The 17,630-nt window shown below is 46.8% G+C and overlaps 1 protein-coding gene across 1 annotated transcript; it reads left to right on the plus strand.

The window, feature by feature from the left end:
• Positions 1-14,291, plus strand: LOC144094754 (facilitated trehalose transporter Tret1-like). Its single transcript, XM_077628664.1, has 6 exons — positions 1-76; positions 3,225-3,577; positions 7,025-7,248; positions 8,953-9,239; positions 11,002-11,274; positions 13,844-14,291. Exons 1-6 carry the CDS (start codon positions 51-53, stop codon positions 14,193-14,195), a joined length of 1,515 nt encoding a protein of 504 aa, XP_077484790.1. The 5' UTR covers positions 1-50; the 3' UTR covers positions 14,196-14,291.
• Positions 14,292-17,630: the final 3,339 nt, after the last annotated feature.

The following is a 17,630-nucleotide window of genomic DNA, read 5'->3' on the forward strand; positions in this document are numbered from 1 at the left end:
CAGAGAATATCGCATCAGCTGTCCGTTTTGTGCTTTGTTAAAACTCGATCATGGCGTCGCCAATGAGGTCCAAGACGTGAGTAGCGCTTCATCGTTACGTGGGTGTCTTCTGCTCCCAAACAAAACGTGGTCTGGCTGCCTTGTTTGGATGATTGCAGGGAGGTTGAACTAGCTACTCCGGCGCTTGCCGATGTACTCCGACCAGGGCCGGCATAGAAATGTGTTTTATGGCATCAAATTGCGGTTTGGCCACCTGGTATCCTCACGCAACCAAAGTCTCAGCGTTTAAAGGGTGACCGCTCTGCTGAGACGATTCATCGTGTTGGTTAGAAGGAGCTTTGCGAACTGGAAAAGGATTGTGTTGGTACCTTTAGAAGCGAGGGTCACCTGTTTTTAGAGCAGTTGAGGCATTCCTCCACTGATGCGGTTGTTCGTTTCCGACAGATGGTAGCGTAAACTTTTTCTTTATTTCATTCCAGTTGTTTGAGGAGTACTGAGCAGCCACTCGGCTTTGTTCTGAAAACACCTTGCAAATTAGTGGTGCTAAGGAAGCTTAATAAGAGATGCGGTTTCCGCACTTAGGAAAAACATCAAGCAGATTTCTGTAAAATCAAAATTTTCTACTTGCAGCATAATTTTCTGTCGTTTGCATTCCCAGGACATCTTATGAAGGCCACGCGAAAAAGACTCCTCTTTTCTCTTTCGTTTATTTATTATGTCTTTCATGTGTTCACTGTTTGATTTTTTTTTTCTCCAGATGACGGACCAAGTTTGCTTTGTGACAAAGAATACCAGCAAAATCTTGCTAAGGGGAACACACGGGCGCCTTAGCGTTTTTTCCTCCATAAAAACGCAGCCGCCTCGGTTCGAACCCGACCGCGGCGGCTGCGTTTTTATGGAGGAAAAACGCTAAGGCGCCCGTGTGCTGTGCGATGTCAGTGCACGGTAAAGATCCACAGGTGGTCGAAAGTATTCCGGAGTCCTCCACAACGGCACCTAATTCTTCCTTTCTGCTTTCACTACCTCCTTTATCCCTTCCCTTACGGCGCGGTTCAGGTGTCCAACGATATATGAGACAGATACAGCGCCATTTCCTTTCCCCCCAAAACCAATTATTATTATTACTATTGTTAACAAACATAAGGTCATAATTCTTTGCGCGGGAAGAAAAGCGGCATAGCCCTATATTAAAACTCGACTATTATAGTGGTAAATTTATGTCAATGAAAATTTGATACCCTCTCAGCCATCGCTTCGGGTAAAGCCGCGCTTAATTTCGCTACAGTCTGCTAGTTGTTGCTTTGAATGAGACTGGTACAGAACCTGAAAAAAAAGAAGTGAAGCTTCCAAGAAAACTTGTTCATTTTAACTTTCCTTGTGACACAGTTTACCTTAAGTTGTGCACCATTGATATGCCATGCCAGTATTGTGGTGGGTCAGTGCATATTTCATAATTAATTAGGAAGAATTGCTCGACCAGCGAAGCTACGAGGATTATTCCACTTAAATACTGTCTGAGCGTATGCGTGTTCGCGTTTGGAGTACATAGCGCATTTTACTGTAAACTGCGATACTGTGTTCATGCACTCGACGCCGTAGATCTTGCCTAGATCCTGCTACACATAAAAACGTGAACTTATTCGTTGCGCCAACCAGGATGTTCGTAACACCACTTACGCAAGTAGCCAGGGCATTGAACTTGAATAAAATATTAAATATCGTTCTTAAGTGGTTCACAGTTTATTCTTCATAGACGGTGCCTAAGAAAGGAACACGCTACTTTGGTTCTCAGTTATTCACAACGCTTGGGACAGGCATACGTAACCTATAATCTTGGCCTACCGTCAAAAATAAAGAACTCTCGCTCTGCAGTTTTTCAGAAATGGGCTGCACAGTGGAGAGCTTTGTAAAAAAAAAAAGAGGCGCCACTTTAGACCGGAGAGTGCGGAGACTATTCGAGTGGAAAAACGTGGGATGGTCCCTAGGAGGGGCTGTCGGTATGTTGCTTGGGAGGCTGTGCATACTGTCGTGTGCTATGTCTGTTTTAAGCCCACGTGTGTGATGATGAGTGCGATGACCCGGCATTGGGCCTCGGCGATGGTGATGGATTGGATTCGGGCGGCGTTGAATGCTGAGTGCCGGGTGTCACACGCCACAATGGCGGTGGTGGCGTGTGAGTGGGTGGGATTGTGTGAAGCATCCGTGTAGTCGATTACGTGGTATTCGCGGTACTGTTTAGGTGGTATTTCGCACAAATAAAAGGTCGAACGCAAAACTATTAACTTAAAGTCCAACACCTACGTTACGGTGCCAAAGAAATCGACAACCTGAATAAGACCGCCTTAATTTTTTTTTCCCGGGAACATTTGTTGCGTTCTTTTGCCAGCGCATTAAAAAGAAGTAGGCATACTGCATTGTTTCCCATTTGTTAACATGCACATCCCAATTGAAAGTACAAAGAATCGGTCCCAAGATACGACAGTTTTTTTTTTGTCGTCCTGTCGTTACGACAGATTATTCCGTAGTATTGCGAAATCGTCTGTTGCAGCGACAGAACCGCTCCGTCGCTACGAAAGGGCACTGCAAAATGCTACAGAAAGTCCTGTCGTTACTACAATTATTTCTGTTGTCACATCCCAATATATCACAAGCAAATCTGCCGTGGCAACAGAATATTTTCTCCTCTGTTTTTCGATAGGGATGGGCTTAGCAACGACAGAAATGAGGAAAATATATATAGGATTCCAGTACGTCTTTAAGAATTCATTGCTGCGCTGTTTTTCGCCTGCTGTCTCGAGTCTGTTTCTGATGGCTGTCCCGTAAAAATATACCGCACAGAACCGCCGTAAGCCTTGCGCTTACAGAACAGTGACGCATTCGTTGATCCATCGGCTGCTGCGAAGCACAGAACCGCCGCAAGTCGTGTGTGTTCGCAGCAAGCGACGAAGCAGTGCGTCGTCTTAGTTTTATTGGCGCACGTGTTCGCTGGGGTTTTGTGTGCTATCTTTGAGTGTCACAGGCCGTGGAAGCAGAAGCCGAAATTACAGACTAAAAATAGTGGTGTAATAATTGCTTAAAGCACACTGGGGCGCATCCCCATCAGTTGCGTCGTTCGTATGGCGCTGCGTAACGCTACCAGCGAAAAGCAAACTGAAAAATCGGTTTACGCCCTCCTTTAAACACACTGCGCCGTCGGTCTGAGCTGCGATGAAACGTGCTCCCAGTTCGCTGGCCGCACCGTCGTCGGCGATGATCTCCGCGAGCAGCGAGCCCGCGGCGTCCTCGTCTCTGCCCTTCAACGCCGCCATGGAGCGACTGCGCAAGTTGTGTCCCTCGGCCGTAGGTGGCACTCCTGTCACCGACGTGGAGACCTCGCTGCACCGGGGAGACCACGTGCGTGCCATGGCGATCGCCTGCCTAGCCTCCCTGGCGTCCGGCACCGCGCTGGGCCACGCCTCTGTGACCATGCCTTCCATCGAGCGCGAGTACTGGTACAGCCTGGAACGCAGCCCCCCGCAGAACCGCTGGGTCGCCGACATACTGCTAGTCGGGGCTGCGGCAGGAGCGCTGCTGTCCGGTGAGTTGTTACGTGTCACCGCGAACGAGATTGGCAGGACTGCGTACCCGTATCGACGAGAAATATTGCTTTTGTATTATCAGTGCAGCCGAATTTTCTGAAGTTTGACTATCCAGCCTGGACACCAAATCAGATCGTGTGGTAGTGCATTATGCGAACCGAATGGACGTGCCGAAGTGAATGCCTTATTGACCTATCGTGCAAAGCACTGTACCAGAAGTGAGTGTCTATGCTACTCGCGACATCATTTCTTATATATAATGCTTCATTACATTGTGTTCTATACATTACATCATTGGTATTATGTATTGTCTCGCACCAACGTCATACTGGCCGCCATTCTGGTTCCTGTAGCAAAACAGAGTGCGAAGGGTTTATCTGATCGGCTGATCGCCTCAGGGTCCAAACAACGCCATGCGATCATGCGCAGTCTATCATTAAGGCGCCTGTGACGTCACGTATAACGCATCCAGTGAGAAAATTCGACGAGTGGACAAGTTAGCGTGGATTTGTTAGGAGTTACACTGCTAAGTAAACAAGACGTTCTGCCATTTGAGCAGTCATTTAGCTCCATAATTGGTATGATAAGCACTGTTTTTCTTTTTCAAACTAGTTTTCCTCTTGTTGTATATTATACAAAAGTCATTCTCAAATTTAGTGAACAAATAACCAGAAAATTAGCACAAAATGTTTGTTCTCTATTTTATTGCTCACGAGTGTAGCAGGAAAAAAATCACAGACAAGCGCTGGCTCACAACTAATTCGAAACTATTCAGGAAATGGGTAGGAATATAAGGAATACAAAAAAAAATGAAGCTTAAGAATCTAAGCTAAAAGACATTCAGGTATGACCAGAGGGCTACGAGATAATATATATTCACTGAAAGCACAGATGAATGGCTCACGCACGTGATTATGTCTTTCTGAATGAGGGAAAGTCCAGTGATATCGCGGTTAAACTTTTTTTTATTAGGTACGAAGTAAAACGGCGATGTGAACATCGGTATACATCTTCATCTCTTGCAAGAGACAGCTTTGAGGGATCCCACGGGCCCTGTAATGTTCGTTAAGCTGCTAGATTGCGCATATTCCTGTTTCGGCGATGTTATGCATCGCAACAGAATCTTGCAGATCATGCCTAAAACACACGGGATGAGCTGGGAAAACCTGTTGCCACAAAACAGCCGTCTTTCCTTCCATTCTTTTTAAGCTCAGTTTGCCCGCACATCTTATGAACGCCACAGCGTTAAGAGTTTCGCTCATGTGGAGAAACACCGTAGCTGGTGGCGTGTCAAGAAAATCGGGATTGGTTAAGAGGATCATAACGTCACCACTACATGACCTCACGCGGGTAATTCATATACCTCATAACAATCACAGCACAACAGTGACGACGTTACTACACAATTCCTCATTGGTCTGCATGGTCGTGACATCATTCCATTATCACAACGTAGTGCTTGTGAAGAAAGAAAAGCAACTGTGCTGGAAAGAAAAATTGTCGAGTTGGGACTCGAACAGCAGCCCCTTGGGTCGTGAGCCGGGCGCTGTACCTTTAGACCAATTAAAAGCCTTTTCTTTCTTCTTTATTGTCTTTTAAGGCGTGGCCATACAATGCAATACAAGTTGAACTTTCATTTGACCTGGTTAAAGGGATGTCTTTTGTGTCGTGTAGTAAATAAAAAAATACAAATAATAATATCAAACGAAATATAACAAATACCATTGTACCGTATTTGCCAAGTCGTATGCAAAGAGGACCCCGGGCCGCTGAAGGGACCTAGCACTATCGCGTCATACCCTTAAGGCGGAGCTTAAGTGACCCCCGAATTTTTTCATGTGGACGGAAAAGAGATCTCAACGTTGCACCTCCCCGCATCTCAGCTGAGTTGCCACGTGCGTACTGAACAAGAGCCGAACTTTTTTTCTGCTCTTTTTGGGAGGACCCTTTGCTTAAACCCGCCTGAGCAGCTTCTCAGAAACACTAGAAATGAGATTAACCGGACAGCCGTCGACCCGTAATTTGCGAGCCTGCGCCAAAACGCTCGTACTAATCCTTTCTTGACATGACTCCCTTATTGCCAATTTCAGGCGATAGTAATACTCTTGTTCAGGCAAGTTTGTTCGTGTTAAAAGATATAGAGAGTACGTCACTGCATACGGGAACAAAGACGACAGTAAACGGCACTGTCGCTGATCCTGTCGTTTGTGCGTCTTTGTGTCCGTTGGTCGCGCTGTTTTCGTTACACCTTTCATCAGGCGAGAGAGTGATGCCATCTTTGATGAGCTTCCAGGCGCCGGATGTGATGTTTAGCAATGGTTTGGCCAGTCTCATACGGTAACGCAAACACACGTGGTTATTTTCTTAAGCAAGCATCACAGCCACGTTGAGACAGAAATCAAGAGAGCCAAGGCTTTTCTCATAAGGATTCTCATAAAGATAAAGTTTTCCTCTTGGAGAAAGAGAACGATATCTAAATATTGAGGTTTTGTCCCATTGCGAACCCCTGTTGCGAATTTAAGGCCACGCAGTACTCTTGCTCCTTCGCTGGATTAATGGCGTTGTATTACGTACGAATCCAGTCTGGATTAATAGCAGGGCACATTTTGACGATCTATTACAAGAAACAGTTGAACTCCCTTCTAACAATTCACTGCTTATCTGGGGGGATGGTGAATCGTCTCCAAAAAGACACAAACATACGAAACAAAAAAGAGCTAACACAAGCTCTTCAGAAAAAGCAGTCATTGATAACATATTGATAGTTGTAGACAACGCCGCCGCCAGTTGGAGCGTTCTCTGCTATACATCTGTTCTTTGTACGTTCCGCTGCCTTTTGCTTAAGCCTCTTACTCGGATGCACATTATTCCTCCTCCACATTTTGAAACCACAACGTGGCGTCTTCCCCTGACCTCACAATCGTGTACACGCGTTTGTCAAAAGTTTACATCCCAAGTGGTTTGATTCCAAGCCATGCGTGGGAGGCCTAGCTTTCAGAAGGGTGAGGGCTAGAGTTCCTCTGACCTGCAGCCCTCCCCCCCCCCCTTATTAAAGTTTGGACTTCCATGGAGGATACTGGAGCGCGGCTGCACCATGGCTTCGAAAGAAATCCCCTGTGATGCAAATGTTTGACAATAGTGTATATTGGAGAGAGCGCTGCACACCCGACCAAACTTAAGAGAAACGCTGTGAATCATAACTCCAGAAATTTTGCAACTAGACCATTAGAAAGCACTGGAAACGACTGTTCAATGCTGTACGTCGAATTCCCACAGCCTTTGGAGTTTCTTTAGTAGACAGATAGGTTTTCACTAATGATTCCTCCGGGCGTCCTTGAGCAAAAAGGGATGCCATTAATACTGCACTCGTAGCAGCCTCAGCGTTCGCGGCAGTTGGGTTCAGTGTGGCCTGATTTGCGACAGAGACGTGGCCTGGTTGCGTGCAGGGCTCCTGCTTCGCCTGGTGGGCCACCGGAGGACGCTGATGTTGTCCGCGATCGGCCAGTTCGGCGCGTGGATCTCTCTCTTCGTGTCCAACCATGTCGCCATGCTGCTCGTCGGCAGAGCTCTGTGCGGCTTCTGGCTGGGTGTCACCACCAACTGCGCTAGCCTCTACGTGTGCGATGTGGCTCCTCCTGCGAAGAGATCCTTGTTCGGCGGCCTCACGGAGGTGTGCATAAGCGGCGATTTCTACTCTATGCCCGCTGTGATCGGTTCACAGCGAGACTCACAAATCTTCCCGGACTTTAGGACTAGCCCCTTCGGTTGGGTAAGCCTTCTGCCATTCAAGGAGGCACACACTGATGTTAGACTACGGACCTGAGCCCCATGGCTCCAGGTATAACTTTTTCGCTGGCTGGCAGACAGACACCGCATTGCTCAAAGAGTGATCACATGACGATGGAGAGGTGATCACTTCATTTAGTTTTGCGCTTCGACGCACTACTACTATTGGCATTAGCAGGGCAACGAAAACTACCCCATACGTCCTGAAAAATCTCCCTGTCAAAGCTGCGTTGCAAAGAGAAAGAAATAGCTGCCCGACTTTTCGCCGTCTTCAAGGGGAAGAAAACCGTAGCGAGAGCTTTACCGTACGCTTTACGTAAACGGTCACTTGTACATCAAAAGAGCACACATGATGGCCTCAGTCTTGAAAGCGCCTACTCTCCGGTTCCCTTGGCGCTTGAAGCCTATTCCCACTTGAGTACCATTGCATGCTCTCATGAGCGCCTACTCTAGATTCCACATTAGGACCGCTTGGATATCATTGCGATCAGCCAGCATGTATTTCGGGAGTTTGTCGTTGCGACGTGCTAAAACAGTGATAGCAGCTCGGCTTGAGCCAGTAGGCAGTCCTGTGCACTTTCCTTTTCTTTCTTCCTATCAGCAGTAGCAGTAGTTGTAGCAGTGGCGCTGATTCCATTCATCCAGGAGAAAGTCTCGTTTATATCTGTTGTTTTCAGTTCAAGAGAACTCAGGTTGTTTCATTTCATGAGCTTGTATTGCGTAGATACGCATTGTAGACTATACTTACTGACGGGGATGGTAAAAGCCATAAGCCTAGCTGCCATATAGGAAACCGGCGTGTCGGCAAATAAAGCTGAAAGGGAAGTTGTCACAAACTGCTTCGCGGAGCATCACCAGCCTTTTCCGCAGAACAAAAGTAAGATACTGTTCTGGTTCTGAAGATACAGCTCATCCACTTCCCGCACAGCTGAGGCACTGTAGGCAGCGGCATGTTCGGTGCTTTCATTTTTGTTCAAAACGAGGACTCTGGTCAGACTTTCCACTTTAATGAACACACCGCCACGATACTGCGCACGCTCACTCTGTCCGCACACTCATCCAAAGGACAAAGGGTGCTCAAGGGTCAAATTCACAGGACACCGTTTTTGTGGAGCTCAGAAAGGTTAAAAACACGCGACAACTTAACCGGCGAAAGCTGATGGGCCATCTTCTGGCTACTGTCAGCATTTCGCAGCAAGCCTATGTCGATGATCTGCCAGACTCAGGTGACAGAGATGCACACGTGACACTAAATCTTCTTAGAGGAAGAAATATGTGCCGTCACTGGTTCTTCCTAGCACCAGCCACTTCATTGTTTCCGAAGCTTTCTTGATATCGCAGGGCAGGCGTTCCCTGTTGGGGGATTTCCTCTTGACGGTAATCTGCAGAATTCCAACAAATCGCAGTGCCGCATTCGTTACCATTTAGTAGCGCCACTAAAACACTCCAAACGCGGCAGCGGTCAACAGGCGGCCAAACTGGCGTCTCTGGCCACACACTGGCTAGTTTTTGTCAACAGACCTGTGGTCTGCACGCGAGCCCTTTTAAGACATCCGCTGTTTTTGCTTTTGTGTGCTTTCCGTGGTAGCAGGTTGCCATGAACATGGGGGCGCTATCAGCCTATTCGTTGAGTGGATTCAAGTGGGAGATCCAGGCGATCCTGTGCGCAATGGCGCCCCTCCCGGTGTTGGCGATGCACCACCACGTCATCGAGAGCCCTCTCTGGCTCCGAGCTCGCGGCAGGGGCCACGACGCAGACACGGCCGTGACACAGCTGTACGGCATGGACCCGCCGCCGGAGTTCAGGTGCAGGAGGCAGACACGAAGCGAGGTTCACCTGGACGGGACTTTGCTGCGCTGGCGGAAGGAGGCCAAGTGGGTGTGGACTGTGCAGCCTTTAAAAAATACGGCTTTATAGTTAGATGAGTCTTGCGAGCTTGTACAGTGCGATAGCGCAAGATCATAGTCATGTGTTTTCGTCTTTTTTTATATTTGGCCGGCTTTCTTCAAATGTCAGAAAGAAGGACTACGCAGGAGCTACCGTCTTTGCCAAAACTAACCATGCAACGGGGTTTGCTTTATTCATATAGCGGAGCCGCTGCAGCACCCTTAAAGAACAAATGGTCTCGAAAGGTGAGGACAAGGGTTCCGCTTACTTTTCACAGATTTAGAGCTTCAATGGCAGTGTAATTGCTCCGCTACACGGTCAGGAAACAAACCCTGGTACTTACTTGCTTTTTGCAAAGAAAGTAGGCTGCTATAACAAACTGAATCCGCTGAAAATCCTTACAACCTAATGAAATACGATTGTGCCTACAAATTTTCCGAACAAATACAAATTTTACCCAATTGATCCTTTATTGCCGAAACTGTAAAGTGTCTAAGGAAACGTCATTGCCCCAAATTATTTCAGCTATAGTGTACCCACAATCAAAAGCCAATGTCTATAATTTGTTAGTGCAGCTAAAATATGATAAAATCTCTAGGTCGCGAATTCGAGACAGTGGGCATTTGCTTAATTTTCTGCAGCTAGTCCGAATTGTATAAGAGACCAACTTTACTGTCTCGAAATATTTGAAGGGCTAGGGGCAGTAGATGATTTTTTATCCAAAAACATACTCGTCTTCCTCCCGCAACAGTTGTCAGAAAATGAGACAAGGTTCGAATCCGGGAACTACGACTACTGATCCGGAGTTCCCGGGTTTGAACGCGACCGCGGCGGCTGCGCTTTTATGGAGGCAAAACTCTAAGGCGCCGTGTACTGTGCGATGTCAGTGCATGTCAAAGATCCCCAGATGGTTGAAATTCGTTCGGAGCCCTCCACTACGGTACCTCTTTCTTCCTTTCTTCTTTCAATCCCTCCTCTATCCCTTCCCTTACGGCGCGGTTCAGGTGTCCAACGATATATGAGACAGATACTGCGCTATTTCCTTTCCACAAAAACCAATTATTATTATTATTAATCGTTAAACGCTGGCTCGAAGGCGCACATTCGCGCCTTCTTCGCATAGTTTCCACACAGTGACGCCAGAAATTCTTGTCGAAAAGCGCTGGTTACTGCGAACATATCAACATCAAACTTTGTGTACGAAACTCCATGTAATGACTACACGCCGTACAGACTGTATGTCAGGAATTCACGACACTGGGGGTTAAAGAGCTTGTATTAGCTAATTAGCCAGATATATGAAGTTAAAAACAAAGACTGAGTTGCCCCATTCGACGACAAACAATCCGGCGCTGGTTTCACGCATGTGGGGCCACCCCCCCCCCCCCTTTTTTTTTAAGCCTTTGGTAAAGTTACGTGAAACACCCTGTACGTCAATGTGCGGGTTGTGTGGAAAGCATAAAGAAAGGTGGAAAAGCTTGCTTGCTACAGCGTATTAATAAACTTTCAACTTCAACTACACGCCTGACTTACCATGGAAAATTAAGTTAGAACGTTTTTGTTAGGCAGAGGACGTCTTTGCATTCGTTAAAACAGACGCTTGGACGAGTTGGTAATCCATGAATGTAGACAGCACAAAAAAGAGGCGGGATGGGGACGTAGGAAGAACACAAAGGCGAGCGCTGCCTAAAGTCTGCATTTGGTTCAGCGGCCATTTAGGTTGATTGTTCTTTTTGCTTCTTTGCGCAGGATGGTGTCCCTGTGCCTGATGGTGAACCTGGTGCAGAACCTGTCCTTCATTCAGCTCCTACTACTGCGAGCGGTGCAGATCATGGAACCGCTGGTGTCCACACTGTCTGCACACGAGGCCGCTGTCCTGATGGTCTTACTGCACGTGTCCTGGGCAGCTTTATTCGCTACTCTGACGCACGTAGCGGGTCGCCGCCGTTTGCTCGGTGCTTCTGCCGTGCTGGTGGCCGCAGTTATCGTAACCTTGCGGCCCCTCGAGCACCTGGTCTTCAGGTTGGCGTCCTGTCACGCACAGGCTATACGCTCATTTCCTGCATGCTACTGCCATTTGCTCGCTATTTACGATGGTAGATGCAAGAGGGGCTTTCTTCATGGCAACAACATCGTGGTCTGTGTCTGCGTGTTTGTATGTGGTATCCAAATTGACTGTTTCAAAGTGAGCCTGAGTCATTAAAGATATTTTGGCCGGAAAGGTGTGCTAAGGAAAATATGCCATGTGTGACTATGATTGCGACTGTAGTTGGGCCGGCAGCAGGCACAGACGTGGCGGAAGACTACGTATTAGGATAATGCTAGCCCTGAAATTATTTGGCTAAGGAGCGTGAGAAATGTCTGGTAGTCTTCGACATCCAGTGCACTTTTTTTTTGCTTAGCGGCCATCGTACCTTTCGAAAAGCGACAGTTCGTTCATTGCTCGGTCTAGACGCATAGCGTTAATGTCTTTATTTACAACGATATTTGTATCAGCAATGAATATCAATGACTGCCCTATCGATGCATTTAGCTATTATTTGGTGCACACAGGTGAGACAAAGCACGTGACCTGACTCATATTGTAAGGCTATAAATGGTACATACACCAGTGTTTACGATTTGCTTGTTAAATTCATCTCGACGCTAATTTCTTCTCTAAATCGCACTTTTGAGAGGACCTGCTTTTATATGTTTCATTATATTTGCTACGTGCCTTGATTACCGACGTTTGGTGCGCAAGCTGTAATGGCGAAAACACAGTATGCTAGAAGTCGATATTGAACAAATAAGCTGAACTTCCAAAGAACAACGGCAAAAAGAAAAAGAAGTTCAGAAATTGTCCTATTGCTATGTGTCCGCTCGGCAACACCGTTGCGCAAGGGTATGTGGGCGGCTGTATCGGAGCAGAAAGTTGATTATTGTTTTAGAAGTGGAGTACAGTTATTGTCACACACCACACACACACACCGAGACACTAGTTGTCTTCCTTCATGCCAAGTCTGATGAGACAACGGCTTGGCTCTATTGGCGTAAAAGTGTGCCTAATAGAGGCTATCCTGGGGCTCGTCTAAATGCTGTGACATCATACCATCATAGCCAGTAGCACCACCACTAGTGACGTGGTGAGTGCGATATAGCTAGAGCTGTTGCATGACCGTGCAATGTTTGCTTCCTGGCATGAATGTTTCTCCTCAGAATTGATCCTAGCACAGTTCGTTAAGCCTGCTGAGAACAGCAACACACCTCGACAGCCCCCACTAGTTTTGGTTAAGCGCAGCGGCACAAGATGTCGCCACTAGCATTGCTGGTTCGGGCTACACTTGGTGTACTCGTATAGGAGGTATGCACTCAAGCCACAATGGTCGTCATTTTGGCGTCCATGCAGCACGGCGAAAGGCTACGGCGCGTGTCTAATCAGATTATCCTCTTCTTCTTCCCTCCTCTGGCCTGCACTGCTGAAGCTGGGCGATGGACAACAAAATGGCGCCCGTGATTTCACACGAATACCTCCTATAACGGAACAGCATTTCATGCATACAGCATTTAGAAACTTTCCGAGCCTATCTCTGCGTTTGACGTGAACGGCTGACGATACTTTAGAACTAGAAACCAAGGAAATACTATCATTGCAACATTATCGAACCTGATGAGAAATGATAATGTTTATGAAACACGTCACCATGAAATATGGCACATTCCATCAGTGCGCACCAACTACGGCACTCAGTCATTACGCGTGAGATTACCGTCCCTACTAGATATTCGTAATCTATGAAAAAAGAAATCTGTAAGCCAAAAGAAAACGTAGAAGAAAGACTACGTCTTTTCCTACAGTTTTTACAGCTTTCATGAACGTGTCACTTTCTATTGCTTTTCTAACGTTCAGATTGTTGGCTTTGTTATCCTGTATCCACCTGTGCTTCCTTGCTGTCGTCCTTTGTTTTACTCAGCCATTATCCTTGTATCTACCTTGTATCATTACCCAGAATGTTTTTTACTAGTATATTGTGAATTGTTTATCCACAGATATTAATAAGAGATTCGTTCATTTAGTTTTCAGTCGTGACTATTTATGTTCTGAATTATAAATTTGCAACTGACGTTGCCAACTATCATTTAAATACATGTCTGTACGAACATGAATTATTAAGGGGCACAGACCCCGTCAAGCTGTCTTTTTCAGCTTTTTGTCTGTGCTCCAGACCTCTGTAAAGATGCCGAATAAAGATGAATGAATGAATGAATGAATGAATGAATGAATGAATGAATGAATGAATGAATGAATGAATGAATGAATGAATGAATGAATGAATGAATCGCGCGGTGTTTGCGGTCCACACTTCTACCTCCCTGGATGGCTTGAGACCGGGAAAATGGCTGTCAGCATAGCGCCCATAGCTCAGGCTGCGCGGTGAGCAGAATCTATCGGCCTTTACGAGTGTTTCTACCGGTGGTGAAGCTCCGCGAGAACATCCTAAATGCGCTGAATATAGGGTTAACGTTATTTTCCCCTAAACTGCGTGATAGCACGGTAACCGCCCTATCGCAAAGTTAGTTGATTACTGTGGTGCCTACCCATGCGCTGAAGGCAATGGACGACAGAGGAGGTGCCCACTGCGACCCAGTGGGACGCCGTGATCTCGGTCAGCCTGCTGGCCCTCGGCCACTCAGTGGGGCTGTGCCACTTGCCGTCGCTGCTGACCAGCGAGCTGCTGCCCCTCAACAGGTGGCGCTTCCTGGGCGCCTCGTGCGTCTGGAGCTTCCGTTGGCTCGTAGCGTTCGCGCTGGTTCATGGCGACCACCAAGTGCTGCGCATCGACGAGTACCAGGGGTCGACTGTGGCCTACAGCCTGACGCTGGTGCTCATTACTGGCGCCGCTGTGGTCTACATGCCGGAGACTGACGGACGCTCTCTTGAAGATATCGACCGCTACCAGTGACGTCGCCTGACGTCTCTGTCGACAGGTTCATCAATGTTAGGTCACGAACGCTTACCCGGATTGACTGTATCTTGCAAAGAAGCGTCTTATCGAATCCTCGCCTATTTTATAACGTTCGCCAAAAAATAATATTGTTTTGGCTCCCCAAGGACACTAAAACAAACCCTTTTTCTGAATTTGGTTTTTACGCGGAGATTCGCTTGCCTCATGTGGATTCGTTGCGTGCGTTTGCGTCGTTCAGACTATTCTCTACGATGTGATCGCATGCTCTCACCTTTCTTTGCTTTGACTTTCTCTGCATTTCGGTTAGGAACCCAGATCAAAGGGAAGGACAAATCTTGAGCGACTATAATCTTCAAGTTGCTTCTACTTGCCCTTTAGTGTACGCTTCTGTTCTCTTCCTTGAACTATCGGAAGCGTACTGTGTGCTACGTTCACATAAATTGCAGTCTGAGAGGAGAAAAATGCATTTGGATTTGGAACCATTGTCGCTGCGTGGTGGTTTCAAGGCGCGTCCTTCATATGACACGGGGATTAAACAGTAAATACCATTTGCTGCTTGTGAAACCTTAAATATATACGGCAGTAGACGACGGTGTTTTGTTTGTAAACAGATACACCTCGTTAGAAATAATTGGTGGTGACGTTATTGGGAAGTACATAGTGGAGAACCCCCATTAATTTCAACCATCTCGAGTTCTTAAACGAGCTCTGACATCACACAGCACACAGGGTTTGTGCATTTCGCCTCCATCTAAATTCGACCGCCGCTGCTGGGACCCGGCACATCAGCAACATGCAACTCAAGAGCTTACCAAACGTATTTTAACGCGACAACGCTAAGGCCCCAGAAAATCCGGCGTCGGCGTTGGGCGAAAAATCACCGCCATGTCTCTGGCAGGTGGTTCCCAAAGAGCGACTTAGAATGCAGGGGGGCTTCTTAGGTCACGTGACCTTGCGGCGTCATCACAGCCGTCCCACCGGATAGCGATCAAACTGTCCACCGTGGCAGGTAGCAGTTAAATTAAGGATTGGTGCCTCGGGAAGAGAAACGTCAGTCGCACAATGCCTACCGGTGGCAGCACCTGCCATCCCAGTGCAGTGGCGCATCGCTTAAAGGGACCCAGAAATGGGGTCTCAATAAAGGTGCGATATGTCTGGGATGTTAAAAGACGACGGTTCATAATTATCCCCCAGCAAGAATTATTTTAATGCGTTTTGTGGAAGCTGAGTTATATGAAGACAAAATTTGAACTTCCGCGTCTTCGCGCCTTTCCCTCTCCTCTCGCTCGCCAAAACGGCGGCGTTCCTCCGCCGGCCCCACTCACTCGTCCCCTTGCCTACCTCCGCCGGCTGCGGCGCGCGCGGAGTGGCCTAGGCCGCGGTAGCGCGTGACGTCTGAAAGAGTTTGGCGCTGTGAACCAATGATAACCACCGGCTGCTGACGTCATTTGCAAAACGTGACGTCGTCTGCCAGGTTTTCGTGTGAAAGCCCGGCACCGCGCGTCGCCGCGAGGTGCGAAAGCGGGACATTTTAAAAATGTATTGTAAATTTCCCGTTCGCTTCTGAGGTCTCGTACGCGGCATGGACGCTCGGCGGCCTGTACTCTACATAGTGCAAGCATTTTAAAGCCAAGCTCAAACACCCCTTTCTGTGGCCCTTTAACCGCTGCACTATTGCCCCAGGAGGGGTAGAGGGCTCCCAGGGATCTAGGAATGTAAAGTAGGGAATGACCTTCTGCATGTGCAGGAATTAATCCATTACCGTATCGCGTCATACCCTTAAGGCGATGCTTAAGTGTCCTCTCCAATTTTTTATTTAAATCGCCCGTTCTACATCGCCTTTGTTACTTATAGCTCAGTATCTTCAGGAACACGGCTAATCGTGGCTTCAAGCTAGTACGGCGTAAAGTTGATAATTTGGCCTGTGCTGATGTCGCCGCCGCCTTTTGTTCTCATAAAAAGAGTATGACAAAAAAAGCAGGCTTGAGTGGATTGGGAGCACTTCATGTCTGTACGGACACAAATTTGCAACATCTTAATGGCGACGTTGCGTTGTGGCACTAATGCAAGTGCTGCACTGTTCGGTGAAGAACGTAAATGCGTTACATAATTTTTTGTGAATTCTTGGGCGCTATCAAAAGGAGCCTAGCTATGCGTTAACAGAATTCTTTGCTTCCTTGATAGAGTCTGGTGAATCTGTTGTGCACTTTTTGTCCTCCGACTTGTTTCAAAGTTTTTATTTTGCGAACCCACAAACCACCCCGTCCTGGCAGCTGCGCTTATTGGGCGAACAAGGACTCTTCTCTTTCTGGACACGAACGTAAGATAATTTTGTGCCGATACACTCCATTTACTAAGTCTTCGGTTTTCCTCCAACAATGCAAACGGTGCGTGCATTAAAGCGAGTTTAGCGGATCTAGATTCCAAAGGCCAAATAAACGTTTTTTTAGACTTCAAATGACCTTACGCGTTAGAATGTGCATTTGCGCCAAGGGACGTTTGTGCCGTCGTCAGTGAATTTTTACCTGTGCGAGCGATGAGTAAGTTGTAAGTTATTGAACTATGAAATTATTTTTATTTATTTGATACTGTAAGTCCCATCAAGGACTGTAACAGGAAGGGCTCTGAATGATACAGTTGTAGTGCACATGTTGGTAGTAAACAATTTAACAATAACATATGGCAAAAATAGGTACTAAATCGGTTAGAGAATTCAAGTTGAGGTACAAATAATAGGCGGCAAACATCATGACAAGGATACCAAAAAAAGGAAATCGGCTGCAGTTAGTGTTGTATTTTCAATCTAGGCACAAACAAAACGGTAAAAATAAACAGGGCAGAAAACTGTGGAAAATGAGAATAACTACTGGGAAACAAACAGGTGATCTATAACCAGGGCACTGAACGCATCTAATGATGAGCTGTTAGTAATATCTATGTCTAGATTGTTCCATTCTCTTGTAGCTCGAGGAAAAAATGAGTATTTGAATATGTCAGTACGGAATGGAAACTCGTTTAATTTGTGTGTGAGGTTGTGGCGGGTCGATCTAGTTTTTGTGGTCGTTATGTATTTTGTAGCGGGCACTTTTAGTTGGTTGTGTATTAGCTGATACATAAGTTTGTCTTGCGAATTTTGCTCTGTTCTCCAGGGTTAGGAGTTCTGCACGTTTTAGTAATTGTGTTGGTGAGTCTGTAAGGGAGTTTTTATTATATACACATCTTAGTGCCTTTCTCTGCACCCCTTCAAGTTTTTTAATGAACTTGTTAGTAAAGGGAAACCAAACGGTGTTGCCGTATTCTAGAATTGGTCTGACAATAGTTTTATATTCTAGTAATCTTGTTTCAGGGGGTGCTAGTTTAAGGCGTCTGTTAGGGAAGAAGACTTGTTTTAGTGCATTAGATGTGATGATGTTAACGTGCGAATCCCATCTG

The sequence above is a fragment of the Amblyomma americanum genome, chromosome 6 (assembly GCF_052857255.1).
Source record: "Amblyomma americanum isolate KBUSLIRL-KWMA chromosome 6, ASM5285725v1, whole genome shotgun sequence".
NCBI classification, from domain to species: domain Eukaryota; kingdom Metazoa; phylum Arthropoda; class Arachnida; order Ixodida; family Ixodidae; genus Amblyomma; species Amblyomma americanum.